The sequence below is a fragment of the Armigeres subalbatus genome, chromosome 1, assembly GCF_024139115.2.
Source record: "Armigeres subalbatus isolate Guangzhou_Male chromosome 1, GZ_Asu_2, whole genome shotgun sequence".
NCBI classification, from domain to species: Eukaryota; Metazoa; Arthropoda; class Insecta; order Diptera; family Culicidae; genus Armigeres; species Armigeres subalbatus.
Window position 1 is genome coordinate 126731289 of NC_085139.1, and position 25434 is coordinate 126756722.

General features: G+C 39.0%; 2 protein-coding genes across 2 annotated transcripts in view; both read left to right on the forward strand.

Annotated features, from left to right (window-relative positions):
• Nucleotides 1-6867: 6867 nt before the first annotated feature.
• Nucleotides 6868-7616, forward strand: LOC134205101 (uncharacterized). The gene is made up of 2 exons (XM_062680026.1): nt 6868-6929; nt 7014-7616. The coding sequence occupies exons 1-2, from the start codon at nt 6904-6906 to the stop codon at nt 7378-7380; spliced, it is 393 nt and encodes a 130-aa protein (XP_062536010.1). The 5' UTR covers nt 6868-6903; the 3' UTR covers nt 7381-7616.
• Nucleotides 7617-8254: 638 nt separating this feature from the next.
• The window catches only part of LOC134205099 (protein distal antenna), a 53912-nt gene continuing 36732 nt past the window's right edge, over nt 8255-25434 (forward strand). Inside the window, exon 1 of the mRNA XM_062680025.1 lies at nt 8255-10319. The gene's annotated coding sequence lies outside the window, so the exon portion shown is untranslated. The remainder of the gene's footprint in view (nt 10320-25434) is intronic.

Sequence of the window (25434 nt, forward strand, 5' to 3'; positions counted from 1 at the left end):
AATAACAGTGTTTTGAATTTGTCAAGACTGAAAAGCCATCTCCGAATCATTAAACTACAGTCGAAATTAATAGCTTAATGGAAGGAACTACACAGATAGAAAAAGTTGTTGAACTTTACACGAAAGTAATGCACATAAAGGGAATGCCAAAAAGAGCGTAAATTTCAACTATATTTTCGCCTGGAAGTATGCGATTTCTATTGCATTATGTCACTTGTGATATGATTTATACTATAGAAATTGACATAATGCTATAGAAGTTGCATACATTTAGGGCGAACTTGTGGGAAAAGATCCATGTGCGCCCAGCATAGTGTAATTTTCCACGCCTTTATAATTTACGCGTTGATTAGTTTTCATTATTTTTTTCTGTGTAACGTACTTGCAAGTACACCGCAGAGAAACGAGATTTGAACATCGTGACAAATCATATTCAAATATCAAATAGTTGGAACAAGAAAATCCAACTCTGAAGTGGATCGGTCACTGATCGAAATCGCTAATGGATTTCGGATCAAAAAAGATACAGCATAAGAATGGGTCTGTCAGTGGTTTGGAGGTACTTCATTGGGTCAATAACTTCCAACTTTGAAGTAGTCGGAATCGAAATCGGAAGCAGGAGGGCCATGTGGTGAAGTGAGGCTTTTAATGCTTTGATATCACATGCCTTGGCACATGTAGTATGTATTGCAGATAAATTTTGCTAATGTACGAGAGCTGATAACCAAAGTAGTCATTTAAACAAGGTACATTATCACTGCTTATCGTAATGCCGCCAGGTCAAATTCGGCCATGATGATAATTTTTCGGACTAAATGAATGTGAATGAATGTATTTTAGTGAAATATCTTTACTTGCCATAAGAAGAGTTTGTACAATCCCATTTAATTCCATCACTTAAGTCTTATGACAAGTGAATTTTCAAAAAACTTTATGAATATGAGTTTTCTAGACTTTTTCTTAGCCCCTTATAACCGGTTCCGAAAGGCTCAGAGAAATCAAAATGGCAGTCAAAGTTAAGACCAAATCATTCGATTTGTTTATTGGAGATAGGAGAAAGATTAGATTTCTTGAAATATCTCCGCCATAGACCGGTTCGGTTTGTTATTATTTCGCCATGTAACGACTAAACTTGTTGTGTTTCCCATTCTAGTTCTTGATACCGGCGCCCCCTGAGGGCTGGCGCCCTTGGCGGGGGCCAACCCGGTCAACCCCACGCTACGGCGCTGGGTTTAACCAATCTGGAGGATAATCGACTGGTACTTCTCTTCTTGATAAAGCAAGCATTTGACAGTGCGCATCAAAGTTTGATTATTGAAATAATTAATTTTAATTTTCCTCTGTACATCATTAAGCTGATCCAAAATTATTTAGAGGAAATAACGGCTTCGGCAGGTTTTGGTCTATTATTGTCAGTAGGTTTTCTATAAATAATTTTGCTCAAATTTGGCCTAAACATTCTTTGCATATCAAAGAATATTGTGCATAAATAACATAAAATTTGGTCACCAAAAAACCCCCTGGCAATAAAAGAACAAAACCTGTCGAAGCCGTCATTTCCCCTACCAGATCCACACACTTAAAATAAATCACCGAATTCGGTAAAATTTTACCGAAATCTCAACAGCAGAACTATTCGGTAAATAATTTAACTGATTTTCGGTGATTTTGACAGTTGAGAAATGGAAAAAATTACAAAAAATCTGTAAAATAAATTACCGAACAGTTCTGTTGATGAGATTTCGGTAAAATTTTTCCGAATACGGTGAAATGAGTTAAGTGTGCACCATCCAAACCAACATTTTTATCCGGATAGAATGACAGGTGATAAGTTTTCGATTACTTTACTGACACTTACAATGACATCAACAAATCAGAAAAATCTGACAGTAACAGAATCGAACAGATCGTAACAGAACTAGTTACATGGGGAGTAAGAGTCATCCACCTTACCTCTGCTCCATGCCTACTTCTTACAGGCAGGATGATTTATGTTGATCAGTTTTTACAGTTTTTTCATATGAAAAAAAAATCAATTAAAGGAAGCAATGAATTATCGTTGAAACAACAATTTTGAATATTTAAACAACAATATCCACGTTGTAGGATTATTTATTTATTTGTTCAGACTAAGGCCGATATGGCCTGTGCAGTAAATAAGAGTCTTCTCCATTCAGCTCGGTCCATGGCTACACGTCACCAATCACGCAGCCTACGGAGGGTCCGCAAGTCATCTTCCACCTAATCGATCCATCTTGCCCGCTGCGCACCACGCCTTATTTATTGTGCCCGTCGCATCGTTGTCGAGAACCATTTTCACCGGGCTACTATCCAACATTCTCGCTACGTGCCCGACCCACCGTAGTCGTCCGATTTTCGCGGTGTGAACGATGGATGTTTTTCCCAGCAGCTAATGCAACTCGTGGTTCATTCGCCTCCTCCACGTACCGTCCGCCATCTGCACCTCACCTTAGATGATACGTAGCACTTTTCTTTCGAAAACTCCAAGTTGCGCGTTGGTCCTCCACGAGCATCGTCCAGGTTTCGTGTCCGTAGAGGACTACCGGTCTATTGAGCGTTTTGTAGATAGTCAGTTTGGTACGGCAACGAGCTCTGTTCGATCGGAACGTCTTGCGCGTTTCGAAGGGACTCGAGAATGCCCCTGAAACTCGAACTACGCATATCACCCGATCCACCGTCACCTTGATCACGCGTGTCAGTTTATCCGGAAATCCGTGATCGTGCATTAGCTGCCATAGCTGGTCTCGATCGATTGAATCATATGCGACTTTGAAGTCGATGAATAGATGATGTGTGGGCACGTTGTATTCGCGGCATTTCTGCAATACTTGGCGAATGGCGAACACCTCCGTGTTGGAGCGTTCGCCCATGAAATCCGCCTGGTACTGCCCCAAGAACTCTCTTGTATTGGTGCTAATCGACGGCATAAAATTTGGGAGAGTACCTTGTAGGCGACGTTCAGCAATGTCATTGCGTTGTAGTTGCTACAATCCAGCTAATCGCCCTTTTTGTTGTTTGATGCAACAATCGAAATAGTTATTTCCATCGTACAAGATTCTGGGCAAAATGACCTAACTCCTAAAATCACTCATATATTTTTTAAGTAGGAAATTTCTGTACCCTTCCTTTCCCTTCATTTCCACTTTGACGATTTGCGATTCCAATACCTCACCCGTAAGATTTTTCGTCAAATCCGTTAAAACAAAACAAACAACCTTTGTGGGTTTCGCGCTACAGCATAGGACATTTTAATTGCATAATGTACTTTTCAGTCTCGAGCAAAGCCGAGTACATACTTCTTCTTCTTTAATGGCTCTACATTCGTACTGGAACTTGGCCTGCTTTTCAACTTAATATTCTATTAGCATTTCCTCAGTGATTAATTGAGCGCTTTTCTACTAAAAAACTTATTTTGTTGGACATTTGTTGCAATGTCTCAATATTAGAAATTCTATGAAGTTCATTGGTACTATACCACGGAGGCAACTTCAGAATCATTTTCTAAATTTTATTTTGAATCCTCTAAAGTGCCTTCTTTCTGGTATTGGAGCAACTGGTCCATATTGGCACAGCATATAACATGGCTGGTCTTAAAATTTGTTTGTAAATCAAATGTTTGTTCTTAAGACAAAGTTTTGATTTTCTGTTTATAAGTGGATATCCACTTAATATACTGACGAGCTCGGTGGTCTAGTGGCTACCGCTTTTGCCTTATAAGCAGGGGGTCGTAGGTTCAATTCCAGGCTCGTCCCTTTCCTACTTTGTATTTCTATCTTAGTTCTTTCTGTGTTTCACGTTCTACCAAAACGATTCCTACTGTTATAGCCTTCCACACAATCCCAAAACCGCCCGTGGCACCTATGAGAGTTCGTAGAGTTCTTTGCATCTTCCCCAAGTAGGTGTCCAATTAATTATCCTTCCCCTTCCTCAGCATTCGCAAGGACGTGGCCAGGACAGATCTCGACTATTGGAGAGTGCATTACTTCCATCTAAGAGATAGTGATTAGTCCCAAATCAATATCTGTGGTAACGGATGAAAGTGATGCTACTCTCATACAATAGTCTTGGCTTGTACCACCTACGAATTTGTGCGAAATGCTCAATGCTAATGCTAATGCTAATGCTAATAAGTGGATATCCACTTAATATATTTGCTACATTTGGCTTGAATGCCTTCAATGTGACTTTCAAAACTTAATTTTTGATCCAGCAGAAGTCCTAAATATTTGGCTTCGCTAGACCAATTAATTGGAACCCCATTCATAGTGACAATATATCTGCTAGAAGGTTTCAAATAAGAAGCTCTCGGCTTATGTGGAAAAATAATAAGCTGAGTTTTGGAAGCATTCGGGGAAATTTTCCATTTTTGCAAGTAATTGGAGAAAATATCCAAACTTTTTTGCAATCTACTGCGATTGTATAATATTTCACCGAAAACTATTTCGCGGAATTCAGTTTCGCGGTTGAACATTTCGCGGAATAACATTTAGCGGTTTGTAACTTTTCGCGGTACGACATTTGGCGGTTTGTACCTTTTCGCCGAATGACTTTTGGCGGAATGTACCATTTCGCGGAATGTACCATTTCGCGGAATGCACCATTTCGCGGAATATTAATAATAATAGCCTTTGTTCATTCAGCATTCCTAGAATTATTACTTGCGAGGTTTCTAAGCCAGGTTATCATTTTTTTTAATTCGTTGAACACGAGATTAACACGTTAAATCTTTTCTACTTAAAAAGCCGAAACAAATTTTTCGATAAATTTCCTAGACCGGGCCAGATATTGAACCAAGCCTCCTTCAGCATAGTCTTGCTTGGCAGCCACGCATCTTCCCGCACGGCTAAGGAAGGCCTCCCAGAATACTTAGAAGCAGATTTCAAAATTTCAATTGTATCTTATACCGGGCAGATACATCCATTTAAAGAAGACGCTATCAACTCCTTTCACATTATACCGGGCAGATGCTTCAATTTGAAGAAGGCGTTACACCGCATTTCGCCTTATACCGGGCAGACGCGTTCTTTTAAAGAAGGCATTATCAACTCCTTTCGCCTTATACTAGACAGATGCATCCATTTAAAGAAGGCATTGCCCCTCCCTTCGCCTTATACCAGGCAGATGCATCCATTTAAAGAAGGCGTTACTTCTCCCTACGCCTTATACCGGGAAGACGTGTTCTTTGAAAGAAGACATTAGCAACTCCTTTCGCCTTATACCGGGCAGTAGATATGGTGGGGTTTCAGGTTTTTAAACTCGCAACCCGAATCGAACCCGAACCCGATTTGTTTGGGTCGGATTCAGGTTTGAAAAATTAGTACAATATCGGGTTCGGGTCCGGTACGGGTTTAAAAAATAAAATACTGAAAATTATATTATCAGTTTTGTTAATTGTGAGGTTAGTTCTTTGTTTGGGCTGACATTTTTTTTTCAATTTAAAGACAACCAGAAAATATCTAGTTTGAATTTTCCGGGGAAAACTTTTGTGCGGGCTTAAATAATTAAATTATGTTGGGTTCGGGTCGAGTACGGGTTTACGAATGCAAAAATTCTCGGGTACGGGTCGGGTTCGGGTTTGTATAAGATCAAAAAAAATGGCCTGCATTTCATGTAATTAAGCAGAAATCGTTAAATATTTGAATGATAATTATTCTAACTGAATTCCGCCAAATGGCATTCCGCGGAATGATTTTCGGTGAAAAGGTACATTCCGCGAAATGTCTTTCGGAAAAAAGGTTCATTCCGCGAAATGTGTTTCGGAGAGTTGATACATTCCGCGAAATGTCGTACCGCGAAAAAAAATTCTGCGAAATGTTTTTCGGCGAAATAGTATACAACCATCTACTGCAAATGACACGAAGGTTTCGCCCTTTGGCGGAAATGCCCGTGTCATCTGCAAACAAAGATTTTTGACATCCTGGTGACCAATCAGGTAAGTCAGAAGTAAAAATGTTATACAATATGGGCTCCAGTATGCTGCCTTGGGGAACACCAGCTCTTACAAGTAATCTATCAGATTTCGAATTCTGATAGTTTACCTGCAGTGAGCGATCTGACAAATCATTTTGGATCAGTTTAATAATGTACTGAGTAAAATTAAAATTCATCACTTTTACAATCAAACCTTCATGTCAAACACTGTCAAATGCTTTCTCTATACCAAGAAGAGCAACTGCAGTCGAATATCTTTCAGATTTGTTGAGTCGAATTAAATTCGTAACTCTTAATAACTGATGAATGGTTGAATGCCCACGGCGAAAACCAAATTGCTCATCAGCAAAAAAAGATGTGTCATTAATATGAAATGAACCATCATGCTATTTATAATAATCTTCTCAAATAACTTGCTCATTGGAGAAAGCCAAATGATTGGGCGATAACTAGAAGCCTCAGCTAGATTTTGGTCCGGCTTCCAAATTTGAACAACTTTGGCGTTTATCTGAGAAGTATGCCAAATGAAAACATTTGTTAAATAAATTAACCAAAAAGGATAAAGAGCTCTCAGGAAGTTTTTTGATAAGTATGTAGAAAATATCATCATCACCCGGGGCTTTCGTATTTTTAAATTTTCTAGTAATAGATCTCACTTCATCCAAATTAGTTCCCAACGAAGGGTCAAAAACATTCTCTTGATTGATAATGTCTTCGAAGCTCCTTGTAACCTGATCCTCAATTGGACTAGTGAGCCGAAGTTGTTTTTTATATAATTTGAATTTGTAAGCCTGAGTCGGAAATGGGCCTCTATCTGCAAAGCCAGTTTTTACCCTGTTAAAGGACAAGACGCGTTTGATGCATGTAGTCAAATTTTCGATACTCCTTTTATTAGATTAACAAAATCATCGGAGTCATTGTGAAACTTATCGCGCTCTTCAACTTTTATGGATGGACATCCACCTACCTCTAGAGAGGTAGGTTTTTTGTAATTTTTATTGTACTTGAGCACTACATACTATTCACTTGTTGCTCTCGTTATTCTACCTGAGTGCCCGAAGATCCAAAGCGAACGAGTCACCACCAACATCGGCGGTAGTTCAGTACGCAGCAGCAGCAGCATGGGCTTACCGCCTACAACAAGTTTTATCGGGAACGCTCTCCCAACGTTCCTTACCTGCATCCGCCGTCGCAGCCGCGCCAAACCATATTCCGTTTCGCATCGCCCTCGTCGTCGTCGTCGTCGTTGTCTATGCGTGTCCCTCTGTGCGCTGCCCGCCCGTCCCGCACCAACGAGTCGAGGACGACGACGACGACGATGACGAAGATGATGGTGGTCAGCAAGCATGCAGTCTCCTCGCATCGCAGAGCAGCCGAGCCGAGATGTGTGCGAAAAATGTTGTTATTGTTGATTATGGGTCGATTTGATGGGGGTGTGGGTAATGAGCGAGTCGAGTACGCCGAGGTAGTGGGAGAGTAGTTTTTAAATCGCTGTTGACGTCCACTTTGCAAGGCCTGACGACGAGAGCAATGTTGGGTTATGTACTTTTGATGGTGTGCGAGGTCCGAGAGAGTTATTTACCCTGTGTATGAGAGAGTTTTCTGGAGACGATCGTGAGGATAGCAACGTACGAAATATGCAAAGGTATCCCTATGTACGAATGGTTGACGAAGGACCATTGTTTCAAATGGTGTTATGATTTATGGATCACTTTAGTCAGAGTTAAAATTAATTATCCATCTCTGTGTTTTAGATGAATTGTGATAGGCGACGAACGCTAATCTTTTCAACCAGAACGTATATTGAGTTACTTAAGTTTATTTGATTTGCTGTTTTGGGTTTATTTAAACTACATTAGATAAATTTGGAAGATTCTTTGTTTACATGCTGCGTCTTTATCAAATTTCCCTCGCTGTTTTTTTTAATCAATAAATCTTTTAAGTGTCATTTTGGCAACTTATTCGCTGTGTTGTTGAAAATAATTTGAATGGAAAGCTTTGGATAATTATTGTTAACTACAAAAATTCAAATAGCATAAATCTTTTTTTTTTGCTCGAACGTTGCTTGCATAAGGAATGTTTTAATACCATCTTCCGAATTACTGATTTGAAATTGACATCAATTCAATAATATGATGTATTTACTCAGAACGATACAATAATTTCCTTGTAGGTAAAATTTCAAATCCCTCTTGAACATCTATGATCAGCGCAATGAAGTCCTTCGTCAGAACGATGCCTGCTGTAGTTGTGCGTGAGTGAACGGTATACGAGTGCGAAGCGAGCGAGGTCCCGTCGCCGGTCGATTTAGTGCGGCGACAATCAACAACATTCTGCTCTGCATATACACCGTTATCGCGTGTTCGCTTCTTCGCGCGTGCATGTGTATTCGCTGACTGACTGACTGGCTGACGGATGGTTGGCCGCTGAGAGAACGTAAAACGTAAGCCGCACCGAAAGGACTCTCGTTCGCTCGCGCGCGCTGTAGACCGACCGACCCAAGGTGCCATCGCCAGTGAGCGAGGATTTTGGCGAACGAACGACGGTGTGCAGCGTAGGGAAACAGCGAAACAGAGCGTAAGGAGCGCGCACGAGAGAAAGACATACACGCGCGCGGCGGACGGACGCGAGTATTCACGAAGAAGAGCATTGGCACACACTTGGGTGTGAGTGTTTTTGAGAAAAGTGCAAAACGCATCGCTTATTCCCGTTTCGCTGGTGCGTTCTCGCTGGTCGCCGTAATTTTCGTACGCTTATTTAAATTTCCAACTTAGTTGTGTTCGAGAAACGTGACGCGAAGGATGCTTGGTCAGCGACTGCGACGACAGCTGCAAGCGTTTAATGAGTACAAGTGCCAAAGGAAGAATCAAGAATAGCCAATCAGCAGAAAAATCAGCGACGACTCCGGTGGACAACAAAAGAAGAACGGAAACAATTAGACCGATGATTGTTTTGTGTGCGGGTCGTGAGGTTTTCGGCGGTTTAGGCCGAGTCCTTTTGTTCTTGCTGTGAGCGATTCCGCGAACGTTGTGCATCGGTGGGTGAAAGAACACGCGTTTTGGATATTCAAAAAACCTGTTAGGAAGTTTTGATCGCCAAAGTTTTGGATTTACTCTCGAAGCAAGTGGTACCTGTATCAGCCCAGTGCACAAAATCCCAACTACTCGCAAGTGAACATCTGTGAAGAAAAAAAAATTGGGCCTAACGAAAACATCGTGAAGTCGTTTGAACAGAAATTTAAAAGTCTCCAAAGGATTATCCTTTCTGCCTGGCCGGGGAAAAATCGTGAATATACACTGCAGTGAAAAGCATACAAGTACAGTAGCGAAAAGCTTTAGTGAGGTTTAATTCGGTGGGGGCGCAGCCAACAAACAAGAAGATTTCTTGCCGCCCCAAATCAACGTCGTTTCGTTGTCGCCGCGGTGCTCCGGGACCGCGTCTTGGTCCTACATCGTCGCCGTCGTCGTCCTTTATACGTGTTTTTTTTTTCTCCATCGTCCAAGTCGGTTCACGCTAGGACGTGAGGATTCAGCGAAAAATTTCGCCGCAATATCATCCGAGGTAACAACACACAAGGCTGCAAAACAGCCAGAAAGGCCAAAGGCAAGCATTAACCCAGAGCGGTAAAGGAAGAAAAAATTAGTGAAGAGTTTCCCCCCACCTCCCCCGAACGTCTCCGGAAACGGCTGCTACGGGAAAAGAAAACTCAGGAGAAGCGAAAAATAACACAAGATTTTTTTTAGTCGGTTAGTAAGTGTGCCGGTCGGTCGTCAGTTGGTCCGGCGTGTGTATCCGCGAAAAGAAACGCGAACCCTCGAACCAAGGAGCCACATACAAAGTTAAGCATCGCGAGTGGCACAAAAAAAAGTATACGGAAGAAAGGAAAGCAAACTCGCGACGTGTTCTTTTTTCTCGCCGTGCCTAGTACACCTTAAGTAAATTGGTGGTGCTTTCGCAATCATCAGTGCTCCCTTCGCGCGTGCACCAGATTGCGTTGTGTCGTCCCGTACGCCGGGCGCCGAGTGTGATTTTTTTTTCGCGCAGTATTCTGCCACAGGGACCCAATCGACGGGGATCCCTGCGTCCACCGGCCCTAACCGTGGACCAACTGCAACTCCTCCAGCACCAGCAGCGGAACCATCCACACCGTTTCCATCCGTCACCGCTGTCCCCGTCATCGCCATCCCCGGTGGTAGAACATCAGCTACCGCCTCCACCGCCACCACCACCGCTACGCGCGCCGGCAGGTTCTTCGCATCCTCACCATAGAAGCAGTCCTCACCAGGGGCTACATCATCCAGCAGCCCTGCAGCAGCCACAGCAGCAACAACAGCACCAGCAACGTGCCGGCTGGGATTGTAATTTATGTAAGTGGAAGTGCCTAGTTCTTCGTTTTCTACGTTTATATTTTTGTTGTATTCGGAGTGTGGTGGATAATTTTTGTTTGTTGCCTTAGAAGTTCGATTCATGACTGATTATGATTAACATTGTGGGAAAAGTGCGTGTTTTGATGATTATTTTTTAAATTTCGAAGTGTAAATACCTGGGTAAATACTATACTGCAATTGGATCTTTTACTCGTTGGATTTTTGTTGTTGAATGAAGAGGCAGATTCAATCCTAAGGGTCTTCAAATTACTTTCACCGTATCAGAATAATGTGTAGGCGGGGATATTGCAGATGTTATTTTGTCTTTTCTTGTCTCGAGAAATTCTTCCTATCGTAACTCGAACGAACCGACAAAATGTATACTTAATCGAACATGTCTACTTAAGTGACCCTGGAAAAACAAGTGGAACCGTACTAATTTTAAAAGCGTACTAATTTTAAAAAAAATGAATTGTGCCCAATTCTAAACAAAAATGAAAACAACAAATGTTCTTTTCAATTATTTGTTTACACGTATAAACAAAATTCAGTACATTTTTTTCGCGGAAGTTCAGCATTTTCATATTATTATTATATTATTTTAATGAGAAATCACGGTGAGTGGCAATCAATTCTTCCATCTTTAGAAGTTTTTTTTTTTCATTTGCTTCGAAGAAATTTAACAATCTTCTAATTTACCCAGAACCATCATCGTCCTGCATATATAAGCCATTACTTTTTTCTATCCATAATCCATTCTATCCATTTTCTATCTATAATTGTTTTGGTACTAATGTCAATAAATTATGACGCAGAAACTACCAATTTAATTGCAAGCAAAACATGTCAGTTTATATTTTTCAATTAGGCCGTTGCAAATATTTAATTTAAATTATGTCCTACTGGTCTTCGAATGGCAAGGTGAGGGAGGTTGGTTAACATTAAAAAATAAATTTTAAAATTAAAAAAATTAAAAGAAAATAAAAACTCCTCGGATTTGTTAAAGAATGTTTTGAAAATCCTTTAAAATATCCGATTTTTTTTTTGTTGCTCATTCAAAATATTATTTTTGTGCAAAAAAGATCTGAGGAGGAAGACAAAATTGCTTTAATGTTTGTATCGGCCATAATATCGAATGCATAAGCATGCACATAAAAATGTTCTTAATGTTTTTCTCGCCAAACTTAAAAAAAACGATGGAACTAACAATAACGAAATTCCGTTTTTACGGGACTGCAATGACAACATAAAACATTAAAGTATCAACACTACGAATCAATAAAGGCTTAAACATTATGCAGACTAAGTATTTGTATTACGAGAAATTCTTGTATAAAACTAATCAATAATTACGGGACGGTACTAGGTATGTGATAAAAGAGGTCTTTCAGCCTCCACTTAGTGATTTTTTTTTGCAAAGATGCGTAAGTCAAATCGTAATAAAAGTACGGTTCTTGCATATTGCGAATTCAGGCGTTTAGCGCCCGGAAACTATATCTTTCTATCCGGTTTTACACATTGAGGATCAAGATTACAAACGAATTCAAGCTCCTGTGGAGAAAATTACACGGAAGGTTCGGTGAATAAATTCGCATTAATAAACTGATCATGCGCATTCGAATTAAATGACTGATCGCAGTATTATAGTAAGAACAATAGAATGCGATTCTTCTTTCCAAATAATATGTGGAAAAGAATGAATTCTTCCCTGAAAGATTAACTGGTTGGTTTCTTCATAATTTTTAATTTTATGTATCTGAATCTGACTCGATATTCCTTCTTATTGGCTCGATACTAAGATGTCTGCATTTTCACATTGATTGCCATAATACATAATTTTGATTGCACAGACCAGGAACATCTTATTTCAGTCTCCAATTGGTAAGCTATAAAAGGCCATGGCCATGAGATCTGCTGTCTGTTGGGGCATCATGTCTCTTCATCTATCAAGTGATAAAAACGGACCGATTTAATTCTTACGGAAAAAATAAGTTCAGGATTATTAAATTAAAAGATAAGCTTTTCGTTATTGACAATACTTCAATTGTTGATGGAAGAATAATGAATGTGACTGTTCTCCCACTGTTGAGAATAAAATCGAATATTACGAATTAAAATTATTATTTTGATTTTCATAAGTGCGATTACTAAAGATAAATTAATTTTAAAATTAAACTTTTTTAATGTCAAATATACTGCCCATGATCGCATATTTGTAACACTCGCATTTTTGTTCATTTTCTACAAGTACTGTGATTTTTTCAAAAAGCTTAACTTGCTGCAATAGGCTTTACTGTATTGCTTATCTGCGGTAGGCTGGAAATGATTGAGTTTGTGGGAGGTTTGACAAACTATTGAATTATCAAAATCAACCAAAATGCAATTGTTACAAATGTGCAATCATGGGTAGTATAGGCGTAAAGTGAAGTTACAAAAGACACTGAATTGGAGTAACGATTGATATAATTCTGAAAAGATTAATATCATGGGTCTTTGTTGAATTGTTTATCCTCTAATGCGACATCATGCTTACAAAATCCTTAGCTAAGCCACTTAGCAAATTTAAACCTTAGCAAACATTAAGGTTTTTTGTGAAAGTCAGAAAGGAAAATTTTACAATGTACATATGTAAAATTTTCAGTCTTAAAATAAACGTTGAATTAGACCAATTTTAATTCTAAATCAAGTGTCATGACTGTGCTTTTTAAATCTCAATCAAAGTATCGTGCCGCGTCTGCGCATTTTCAGCAAAATGGTGGGCAAAAAATGCAATAAGGCCGTTACAAATATTTATTTTACTTTTTGTTCTACTGGTCTCCGAAAGGTCAAGGGGGGGGGGGGTGATTATAAAAAATAAATATAAAAATGAAAAAAAATCAAAAAACTCCTCGGATTTGTTAAAGAATGTTTTGAAAATCCTCAAAATTATCCGAATTTTATTTTGTTGCCCCCTCAAAATGTTATTTTATGGCACAAAAATCCGAGGGAGGGGGGGAAACAAAATAGATTTTAAATATTTGTATCGGCCTAATCCTGTAACTGTTATCCTCATCAATTGTTGTTGACATATGGAGACGGTTCGGCACTACAATCCATATTTAAATTTCTATAAAAAGCTATGAAAAGTGCGCAGAGTAAGCCCATTGGTGCGCGGAATACGGTGCTTTAACGGTAGCGCTTCGGCGAATAATTTCCCAAAATTCAACTGACAAGCGCATAGTTGTAGAACACAAATGGACGAATCGGTAAAAGAAATATAGCAGATCTTCATTTATTTTTCTCGATTTCATGATACTAGTTCTTGAGATGAAATGATGGAAACGTATTTTGAGTTAGTAAGCTTTCAGGAAATTGAAACGTTTTTATCTCATTTTCTGTTTAAAAAATACAGATATTAAAATAAGGGCTCTGTGAGAAAATCGACTTGTTTGAGCTAATGAAACGAGATAAAATTTCAACGGAAAAAGTCAATTTTATTTTTATAAGTCAATGTTTCCTAGCTTGTTCTAGCGTAGAACAAACAATATTGCTTCATAGGAATACCAAATAAAACAAACCGGTAGTTCACCAATTTGTTTTCAATCCAGACCTGTACCGAACCCAGAGCCGCACAGTTCGTGCCATTCTGCTGAATTCTCAACTGTAATCATACGTCCTATAAACCGATGTTTCAGCAAACGAACTTAAGCCGAGATTCGCACAGACGACATCGATGAAACAAATTATATATGGCCGCAATGCATTTCCAAACAGTCGAGATCTGTGCTGGCCACGTCCTTACGAATATTGAAGAAGAAAATTGCAAATGACCTCTGAAAATAGCTACGAGATGTTTATGGAAATGTTAGTTCAAGATAAAACAGCAGAGAATGTCTAGAATGTGAAACATAGATAGAATAAATAAAGTAGGAAAGGATCGAACATGGAATTGAACTCACGACTCCTGCTTATATATCAGAAGTGGTAGTCATTAAACCACCAAGTTTGTTTACTGTTGAGTACCCGAATATTTTGTTGAAAAAACGTCTAAAATCAAATACAATTTCTGTTTGCTTTCACATTTATTTTGCGTTTTATCTTGAAACCGAGAGTAAGGCACAAACGATTTGTCTTGGTCACGTTTATGCGAATGCTGTGGAAGAAAAATGCAGCGAACTCTATCACCTCGAGTGGTTTTTGGAATTGTTAGTTCGATGCATAAAATAGCAGAAAATGTTTGGAAAATATAGAACACAGATAGAATGAGATACACATTAGGAAAGGTACGAGCTTGGAATTGAACTTACAACTTCTGCTTATAAAACTGGATCTCCATCTGATTAAAAATTCAAGAAGCTCAGCGGTGTTGGAAAATTACCAAATTGCAGTTCATCCAAGTCAACAACCAAATCGTAAAAAATACGAAAATTGCATTTAATCTTTCGAGACTCGCATAATCCTGGATCACTCACGCAATCCCGCCTCTGTTGTGTACAATAAGTCTAGGAACTTTTTTCCATTATATTGATTCCGATGTTTGGAACGCCACTTTATTCAAACTATTTTGATTAACTTAAAGGCTCAGCAGAAAGAACGGATCCCGATTTATCTGGTTAGTCGAACGAAATATGCTTAATAAAAATAGTATTATTTGTTTTTGATTCCCTCTCTTAGATATTAATTTCAAATTTAGTTATGCCTTTTTGAAGAAATTGCTTAGAAGTGTGCTTTTCTTTCGAATGTGTTATACTTTTTACAATGGTGCGAGTCCTCGAAGACTGAAAACTACATCAGATTTTCAATTATTACTTCTCTGGTGAATGTTATATTAAGCAGCGAATTTTCAACGCACACAATCATCGTATATTCAGTCAATAGAGCAGGCGCCAGTGTTGTGAAAAGACCTCTCCGTAAAGAAAGAGCAACAAAAAGGTCACAAATATCTGAGTATAAGGTACAAGTTTATTTCGTTTTTCTTGCAACTGACATCTCACTACCCTAGCTGGCTATGGTCCTACTTCTAATGCTCCTAGATTCCTGGTGTATTATTTCTCCTGGGTACACTTACTTCCTGGATACCTGGCCAATCGCTTACAGTGCCGACTTTCGCCACTGCCTTGACTGGCGCTATGTTGCTGGATCTTATTTTCCCTCCAATCGTCTCTTGGTTTGATCATGCTAGGATTTGTGACGTGTTAAACCCCATTGCTTAGTTTTCGGAGACTTTCGCTTAACATTGCGTCACGTCAAGTCCAGTGTTACCAATGTGTCCAAATCGAATTGGTCCTGATCCCTCTGATTATTGCGATGAAGCAAACTGCATCATCATACGTCCAAAGCAGGGATTGAATCCTAAAAAGAAAGAGCAAGTCTCTCACTTATCATCTCTGTATACATATACGATATGTAGCATACCGCGAGAAACTTTTTTCGCAAGCTGTCATGATAGAGAACTTTTAGAAATCTCCAAATGCGGGGATCGCTGACTCTGATGATGCATTTCAACTTGTTTTACACAGTTGTGCAGTAACCAACACGGAATTAGTGAAAACAAAGCGAGAATCACAATTTTTCTGTGGGGGCTGCCTATCCGATTCTGTTTTTTTGCACTTGTATACAAGTTTGATAAATTTGTTATCATGGCTTGTTATGATTCGGAACAGTTTTTGCCACTCTTTTATCGTTATTCTTTATCTATTGAGAGCGATTTCTGCAAACCCTGGTCCAAAAATGTTATTCTTTTTACGTCGTTTCTAACGAGGCACTGAGCTGTGAATAAAACAGCCCTGAGGCAAATGCAGCTCTCAATAATCCGATTCGATCCCTTACGATCATTACTTACTTCCAAGGCTCTGGTGATCCGAGTTTCATATCTGCGACCTTGGCGCGCTTTAACAGGATCTGATTTATCGGAACTCTGTCACTTTCGGCTGGCGGACAATCTGAGGTTATGTGAATGTTTTATTTCCTTTTGTTGCCATATTATTTAGGCACAAATCAAGACTCATCTAAGAAGATTCGTCGTGGTAAACATTTACGGCTGCAGTTTTCGGTTAGTCTTCGTGTTTGCCCAATAGGACCAGAATAGTACCTTCAATTATGACATCTCGGGATCCTCGTGTTAAGGGTACGGTTAGCGCCAGCAATGATCAGTTTGTGGGACTGATGAGAAGTTTGTTATCATTGACCCGTAACGCTGAGTAGACTCCTTTACGTGGTGTGTTACGGGGTAAGATCTACCACAGTTACATTGCCAGCTACTGGCAAATCCCAACCCCACGAATACCTTCCTCATTATTCAACTCCGTGGTACTTATGAGGTGTCGCTAAGTCGGTGGCCTCTCTTTGAGTAAGTACCACATCAACACTACCTCTCCCTAGTTACGGTGAAGATGGGCGTGGGCAGGAGTAGTAATGCTCATGCTTTTGTTACTTTTGTCTACGACTGGATTCAAGGACCACTCCCCTTCTTGATTTCTCATAGCATTCTAGATAAGGATTTCAAAAGTAAAACATGAGTATCACTAGTGTCCGATCTACGAATTATACCGTAACAAAGCTAATGCTATGCTAATGCTGATGAGAAGTTTGTTATCATTGAACTGGGAACTTGAATCGTTTTTCCTTTTCACTCACCGTAATAACTGATATCTCCGTCAAAACGGACTAAACCACGGATGATTCTCCGATATTTCACTGGCTAACACCTTTTTGCCCCGGAACGATCTTCTGTAACAATATTCTTAACTGCATTGACAGCAATTGGAATCGATAAAAGAACACCGTCTGTTCTTATTATGTTTTTCTTTATAATAGACCTTCTTGATGAGTAATTCATTGTTTAGTAATTCCGGGACCTGCGAAATCGCATCAAGCGCCAATACAAAATTGCACAAGTATCCGTGTAGCAGTCCAATTTGATCACAAATCGTATTAGACATCCATCTAGCCTATATTAGAAGATATCCAACAAGAGATGTACGAATAAATTGATCTTTTTCCCTTTCCATTTCACGAACAAAATATCAAAGGTCAGTGAAAAAGCCGTTTGATGCGCAGAACCCCGACCAATTGCCATTCATATACTCTTTGTACTATTTTGTAGTCATAAGCATCACGGAGCGGACTGGACTTTCGAAATTTATAAGTACTTTATGAACCTTCGACTGACTATTCTTCTTTCATATACGTAATAGGACGTGTGGCCTTACATACAGATCTCCGGATTTCGGCGACCATGGATCGAGCCTAGTCTGTCGCATTGCTTTTTTTATTTAAATCATCTTCCATAATTTCTTGAGATTGGTAGCCATATGGCTACTGCTTCTGCCTCACACGCAGGAGATCGTGGGTTCAATCCCAGGTCCCTTCCATTCTCCTACTTTGTATCTTTCTCTATATTTCTCATGTTCTAGCAATCCCTAGAACTGGAAGTGGACTTCCATACCGTTTCCATTTCTATCCTATACCTTCAACTTGACTATTCTAGCAGTGGCTGTTAAAAAGCTCGTTTCCTGCATCCAATAAAAAATTCCATCAGTTGCTTTTTTCTATGTATCACATTGGCAACTCGTTAACCAAGACAAACATCTGCCTCTCGAACCTTAACCCAAAAATTCCGCGTGAACTCGTGGCAAGTGCAGAGGTATATTCGGCTTGCAGTGGGCGAGTGATTGCATCATCATTTCCTCCCCCTTCCCTGCAATGACTTGCATTCTGATCTGGTCATAATGAAGTAGCAACTACGGGCAGTCAATCAAGCTCAAGATAGAGCTCAAATCATTTTCCATAATGCGACACATTGAAGTTTTTGAAGTTTTTACGTGATACAATCGGCCTTTTCGGGAAAGATATTTTTCCCTTTTCCGAGCTCGAACTGATAGTGGTTCGGAAAAGGTCCGGTTACTGGCTCTGAAGTTTTAAAATGATTATATCTGGCAGAAAAAAAGCGGTGCGTGGTTTAGCCGTTTCCGTTTAGCCGTTTAGCCGCTTTTCTAATTATTTGAATCGAATAGCCGAAACATTTGTATACGTTTGGAAGTCCGTTTAATGATTGATCTATTTTGTAGGTCCTTTCAATTATGAAGCGAGAGCTTTCGATTTTTTACGTACTGCTTTGATTGAATTTCCCGTCCAGATTTAGCAAAACAACACAAACTGGCATCCTGATTTCAATTTAAAACCTATCCAAATTCCATCCTGGATGCGATTTGGATTCATTTGTATTACATTTGGTTTGAAATGGATTTGGATTGGATTTGAATAGGATTTGGACTGAGTTTGGATTAAATTTATATTGGATAGGATTCATATTGCAAATTGGATTTGGATTCAGATTGAAAATTGGATTTGGATTCAGATTGAAAATTGGATTTGCATTCAGATTGAAAATTGGATTTGGATTCAGATTAAAAATTGGATTTGGATTCAGATTGAAAATTGGATTTGGATTCAGATTGAAAATTGGATTTGGATTGGATTTGGATTTGAATTGGATTTGGATTTGGATTGGATTTGGAATTAATTTGGATAGGATGTGGATTGGGTTTGGATTGGATTTTGAATGAATTTGGATTGGATTTGGATTGAATTTGGATTGGATTTTGATTAGATTTGGATTGGATTTGGATTGGATTTGGATTGGATTTGGATTGGATTTGGATTGGATTAGGATAGGATGTGGATTAGATTTGGATTAGATTTGGATTGGATTTGGATTGGATTTGAAATGGATTTCGATAAGATTTGGATTGGATTTGGAATGAATTTGGATTGGATTTGGATAGGATGTGGATTGGGTTTGGATTGAATTTGGATTGGATTTGGAATGAATTTGGATTGGATTTGGATTGGATTTGGATTGAATTTGAGTTAGATTTCGATTTGGTTTGTATTTGGATTGTATTTAGATTGAATTTGAATTGGATTTGGATTGGATTTGGATTAGATTTGGATTGGATTTGGATTGGATTTGGATTGGATTTGGATTGGATTTGGATTGGATTTGGATTGGATTTGGATTGAATTTGGATTAGATTTGAGTTAGATTTCGATTTGGTTTGTATTTGGATTGGATTTAGAATGGATTTGAATTGGATTTGGATTGAATTTGGATTGGATTTGGATTGGATTTGGATTGGATTTGGATTGGATTTGGATTGGATTTGGATTGGATTTGGATTGGATTTGGATTGGATTTGGAATGAATTTGGATTGGATTTGGATAGGATGTGGATTAGATTTGGATTGGATATGGCATGAATTTGGAATGGATTTGGATAGGATTTGGATTAGATTTGGATTGGATTTGGATTGGATTTGGAATGAATTTGGATTGGATTTTGATTGGATTGGGTTTGGATTGAATTTGAATTGGATTTGAGTTAGATTTCGATTTGGTTTGTATTTGGATTGGATTTAGATTTGATTTGGATTGGATTAGGATTGGGTTTGAAGTGGATTGTGAAGTGGATGAATTTGGATTGGATTTGGAATAAATTTGGATTGGATTTGGATAGGATATGGATTAGATTTGGATTGGATTTGGAATGATTTTGGATTGGATTTGGATAGGATTTGGATTAGATTTGAATTGGATTTGGATTGGATTTGAAATGAATTTGGATTGGATTTGTATAGGATTTGGATTAGATTTGAATTTGAATTGGAGTTGGATTGGATTTGAGTTGGATTTGGATTGGATGCGGATCGGATTTGAATTGGATTTGGATTGGATTTGGTTTGTATTTGGATTGGATTAAGATTGGATTTTGGATTGGATTTGAATTGATTTAGATTGGATATAGATTAGCTCTGGATCGGATTAGGATTGGATTTAAATTTAGATTTGCATGCAATACAAAGCCAATCCTAATCCAACCCTTAGTCAATCATAATCCAGTCTAATTCAAATCCAAACCAAATCTTATCCCAATAGAATCCAAATCGAAACCATATCCAATTCAAAGGCAATTCAAGTCCAATTCAAATCTAAATTCAGCTCAAATCCAAATCCAACTCAAGTGCAATCCAAATCCAATCCAATTCACATCCAATCCGAATCCAAATTTAATTGTATTTCAATCCAATCCTTACTCAGTCCCAATTTAATCCTTTTTCAATCTAAACCTGATCCGAATCCATAATTTTATTCAAATCAAATCCAATATTAATTAAATCCAAACTCAATCCTAATCCATTTCAATCCAAATCTCATCCTAATCAAATCCAAATCCAATTCAAATGATATCCAAATCCAAAAAGAATTCAATCCAAATCCAAAAGGAATTCAATCCAAATCCTATCTAAATCAAATCTAAAGTAAATTCAGATCCAATTCAAATCCAATTCAAATCTAAACCCAATTAAATCTAATCCAAATTTAATACAAATCCAAACCAAATCCAAGTCAAATCTAATTCAAATCCGAATCTAAGCCTTATTCAAATTCCATACAAATCCTATTCAAATCCAATCCAAATCATATCCAAATTTAATTCAAATCCAATCCAAATTATATCCCAATCCAATCATTGTTCAAACTAATACTCATCCGTATCTAAATACAATCGAAATCCAATTCAAATTCAATCCTAATTCGATTTAAATGCAATCCGAATTCAGTCCTCGTCCATTCCTTATTCTTTCTCAATCTAATCCTATTTCAAAATCATTTCAAAACACATCCAATACAAATCCAGTCAAAATCTAATCCAAAATCAATTAAAATCATATCCAATTCAAATGCAATTCAAATCCAATTCATATCCTATGAAAACTCAATCCAAATTCAATCCCAATCTAGTTCCACTTCTTATAAAATTCAATTCAAATTCAATCGAAATTCAATCCAAAATAATTCTTAATCCAATCTACATCCAATACAAAGCCAATCCAAATTGATGTCGAAAACAATTCAAATCTAATCCAAATTCAATTCAAATGCAAATTCAAGTCAAGTGCAATCCAAATTAAATTCAAGCCAAATCCATTCCAAATCCAATTCGATTCCAAATTTTATTCTATTTAAATCTAATCCAAAATCAGTCCCAATCTGATCCTAATAATATTCAATCTACATCTGATCCGAATCCAAATTTTATTTAAATCAAATCCAATATTAATTCAATCCAAACTGAATCCTAATCCAATCAAATCTAAATCAGATTCAAATCCAATTAAAATACAACTCTAATGGAATCCAAACTCTATCCTAATTCATTTTAAATCCACTCCAAATCCAATATCTGTTCACTCCAAATACAAACTCTTTTCAGTTCAAATTCAATCTTGATCAAATTTACATCCAATACAAAGCCACTCCAAATCCAGTCCTTCATCCTTCAAATCCAATCTATATCTTATCCCAATAGAATTCAAATTCTATTCAAATCTAATCCAAATTAAATTCAAATTAAATCCAAAGTTCAAACCCAAATGCAATCTAAATCCAATTCAAGCCAAATCCATTATAAATCCAATCCAAACTCAATCCTAATCCAATTCATTCCAAATCTCATCATAATCAAATCCAAATCCAGTTCAAATCCAATCAAAATCCAACCATAATTTAGTCCATATTCTATCCTAATTCAATTCAAATTCATTCAAAATCTAATATGAATTTAATCCAAATCCAATCCAAATTAAGTCTGAATACATTTCCTATTCAATCTTAATCTAATCCGAAATTTATTTTACAATCAATCTTAGTCCGAACTAAATCCAATCCAAAAAGAAATTCATGTCCAATTCAAATCCAGTCAAAATCCAATGCTTCTCTCCTCCAATTCTCTCCTAATTCAATTAAAATCCTATCCAAATCCAATCAAAATCAAATCTTATCCTAATTTGGACAAGCTAAATTAATTCTGATGATGTCGACTGTTTTCGATGTACTTTTCTGTGATTTATTTGGCGCTTCAGTCTGATCTTTGAATGACCAGCAACTTTATGTTTTCTTCTCCCAACGTTTCGATCCTTATTGGATCTTTTTCAAGGAATCGAAAATATTGCCGTTTTGTCGTCAAGTATAGTTTAATAATTTTCAACTACCTATGATGATCATTACGATCATGACAGGAACTATAGTTTAAATCGTGGACTTTTGGTTTGGAATTAAGACGTGCAACTGTCAAGAATCTGCCTGCTATCTCTAGAGATTAATTTGCTTACTTTTGATAGTTAATAATTTTAGAATCTTTTCGCAGCCGACTCGTTGTTTTTGTTTTTTTTACGGATAACTGCTTTTTAACTGAGCTTTGGCCCAGTTAGCGAACTGTTGCTGTTCTAAGTAGGTATACATAAAGGCTATATGATTACTCCAAAACCCAACTTTTGATAAAAGGCTCGGAGAACCATAGTGTAATATACCATTCGACTTAGCTCGACGAATTGAGGCGATGTCTGCTATGTGTGTTTGCGCACAAAATTCTTTAGACACATTTTTTGGAACTCTTTGATTCCAATAGACTTACATTCGAAGGTAAAATTCCTTGTTTTTAACATTCACAATCATTCATCTTAAGATCAACAAAAGTTAATTGTACCTACTCGCCGAAATTAATGCACAGTTGTAGTGGAGTTTTATCTACCAATTCATAGCTTTGTAATCCAGTGTGACAGACGACCTCATGTCGATGTATGTTTGTCATAAACGCATAACAAATATTCCCGAAGGCCACAGAGTTATAAATTTCAAATGAAATTCCTCCCAACGCAGCATGTTTTCTCTCGAAGATTGATTACTGTACCTCGCTAGCCTTGAGGCAGCAATCGGTGCCAAAAATTTTCAAAAAAAAAAAGATGTTCCCAATGCCAGTTCAATACTGTCTGCCTGGTTACCTACCTGGGTCTAATAACTAATCCCTTTTGTCACCCATAAGCATCGACGCTGTTTAGCGCGCTCGCTCGCTACCTGTGTGGGATCGTTCCGCACACATGCGAAACGCTTTGCCAACTTCTTCCTATCGCGCTTTCATACTATTCTTTTGTCGCGCTCACTTCCCATTCGTGGGATCTCTCATTCTATTCAGTGCATAAACCCTCAGGTACCCTACCGTAAGCCAACACAAACATTACTGCAGATGAGCCGCTGCTGCTGCTGCTGCTGCAAGCAGCAGCGCTCTAGCCAGCAATTCCGCCCAAATCACAAATTTGGACAAAAACAAAAGAGTCGCAGTGCGATATTGTACAGTCCCTACCCCGCACTCGGTCCTCGCCTCTTTCCTCGTTCGTTCGTTCATTCGTTGCGCTGCATCTTCTACGGCTGCCTCCCGTTTCTCACCCTCGCAAACCTCTACCCAAGTGGGATGCTGCTGCTGTTTCGCAGCAATTTCGCTCCGTCCGTCCGTTCTCTGTTTCCGTGTATTTTTCCTAATTAGGGTCGCTCGCCGGGCTGTGGTCCGGGGCAAATCAGCTGCAGTTGGCAGTGTCCAGCGTCGTTCACCGAACCCTAAGTATTGACCTATTCGCGCGGACACGGTGGTGCTGCTGGTCGTCTATCCGTCGTCGTCCGCCCCGTGAGTCATTTTTTCCAAGAAAGCCGGAGGAGGACATCAGCAGCGGCAGCGCAAAATCGCCAAAGTCCTTCACAGCGCAAATTACGTGTATAGAGGAGCCGTACCAAAAACATCAGAAACGGTGGTAGCAGCAGGGGCAGCATCGTCAACTGCCGTCGTCGTCGTAGTTGTTGATGATGATGACGATGCTTCAAGTAAAAACCGTCCAAAAAGGGGATTCCTCACTCCCTTTGTCGGCAGTGCCCGCCGAGTTCGCTGGATTTTTTTTCTCGCTTTTTGCCCAAAAATTACCACCGCGAAGGCTGAAGAACACCCCTCACCATGGCTAAAAGCCATCCAGCACGCCATAGGTAGTGTGGGCTAGCAGCAGGAGCTAGCAGAAGAAGGACCACGTCGTCGTCGACATAGGACGCGCGTGCATAAGTGATGGACAAAGTCTAATGGCGCACATTGTCGGTGGGAGGAAGGAGCAGGAGGGGTTGGGAAGGAAAGCGAGATTCAAGTTCGTTAGAGCAGAAAGCGAAGAAAGAGGAGTCCGGTGCTTGGGCTATTTTTTTGTGCGCGCTGTATTTCGGCACAGGTTAGCATTTCCGGGAATCGAATGCCACATATGGGGGCGAATGCCTACAAATGGCGAGCCTGGGGTCCGTTATTCGGGTTTCGGGTCGGTGAAGGTCGAATGGTTGACCGATTCGCGAATTTGAAAATAAGTCTCTGGGGGGAGAAGGGTTCATCATGAGTAGGTTCAATATTTCGTTGCCCCTTTAGAAGGTGCAAATCAGTTACTTTTTACATTGAATACTAGGCGGGAGAATAATTTGAAAAAAAAATCACACTGTACGAGAAAAGTGGTTTTGAAATCCCCCAAAATTTCTTACGTAGTTATTGTAATTCGCCTAATTAGTCCTGTAGCCTCTTCGAAAAATCGTTCACATTCTTGTAACGTGCCCTGCCCATCACAGTAGTCCAATTTTCTTAATTCGTAGTGATGCTGTTTGATGTGTTTTTATCAGTCGCCGATGGAGCGAGCTCCAAAATGTCAATTTGACACGATCTTCTCCAATCACATAAGAATGCTTTGGGGAGGTTCCTAAAGTTCCACTGAATAAATTCTTTCGCCAATCTACTGCCAAGAACTGGGTGAACTTCTCGTCGCATTCTACAGACACCCCGATCCCAAACCCCACTCCAGTTCCGATACCTAGAAGAGTCATGGCACCGATTGCTTCAATCCCCCCGCTGGCTACCGGACTCAGCCTGCCAGAACCCTTCAGTTACCATTATAGGAGCGAGGAAGGAAAAACTGGGGGCGGGGAGTTTCTATCTTTAGGAGAAAAAAATGAAGAAAAGAAAAATTGGACACCAACTGGACACTATCCTTGCAGACCGGGGTCGCGTCGTCGTCCTCGACAACGACGAGCGTTTCCTTTTCCGCAGTTCACCCTTGCTGGCGGTGCTTTTACGTGTAGGTATATTCGAAATTAGGGCCAACAACAGCAGCATCAACAAAAATCGAAAAGAACCTGGGCGCAGAAAAGGAAGTGAAACTGCGGAGGAAAAAAAATCTCAAATTGAAGTAAATGGCCAGCCAGCGTCGTCGTCGTCGTCGCTGCCAC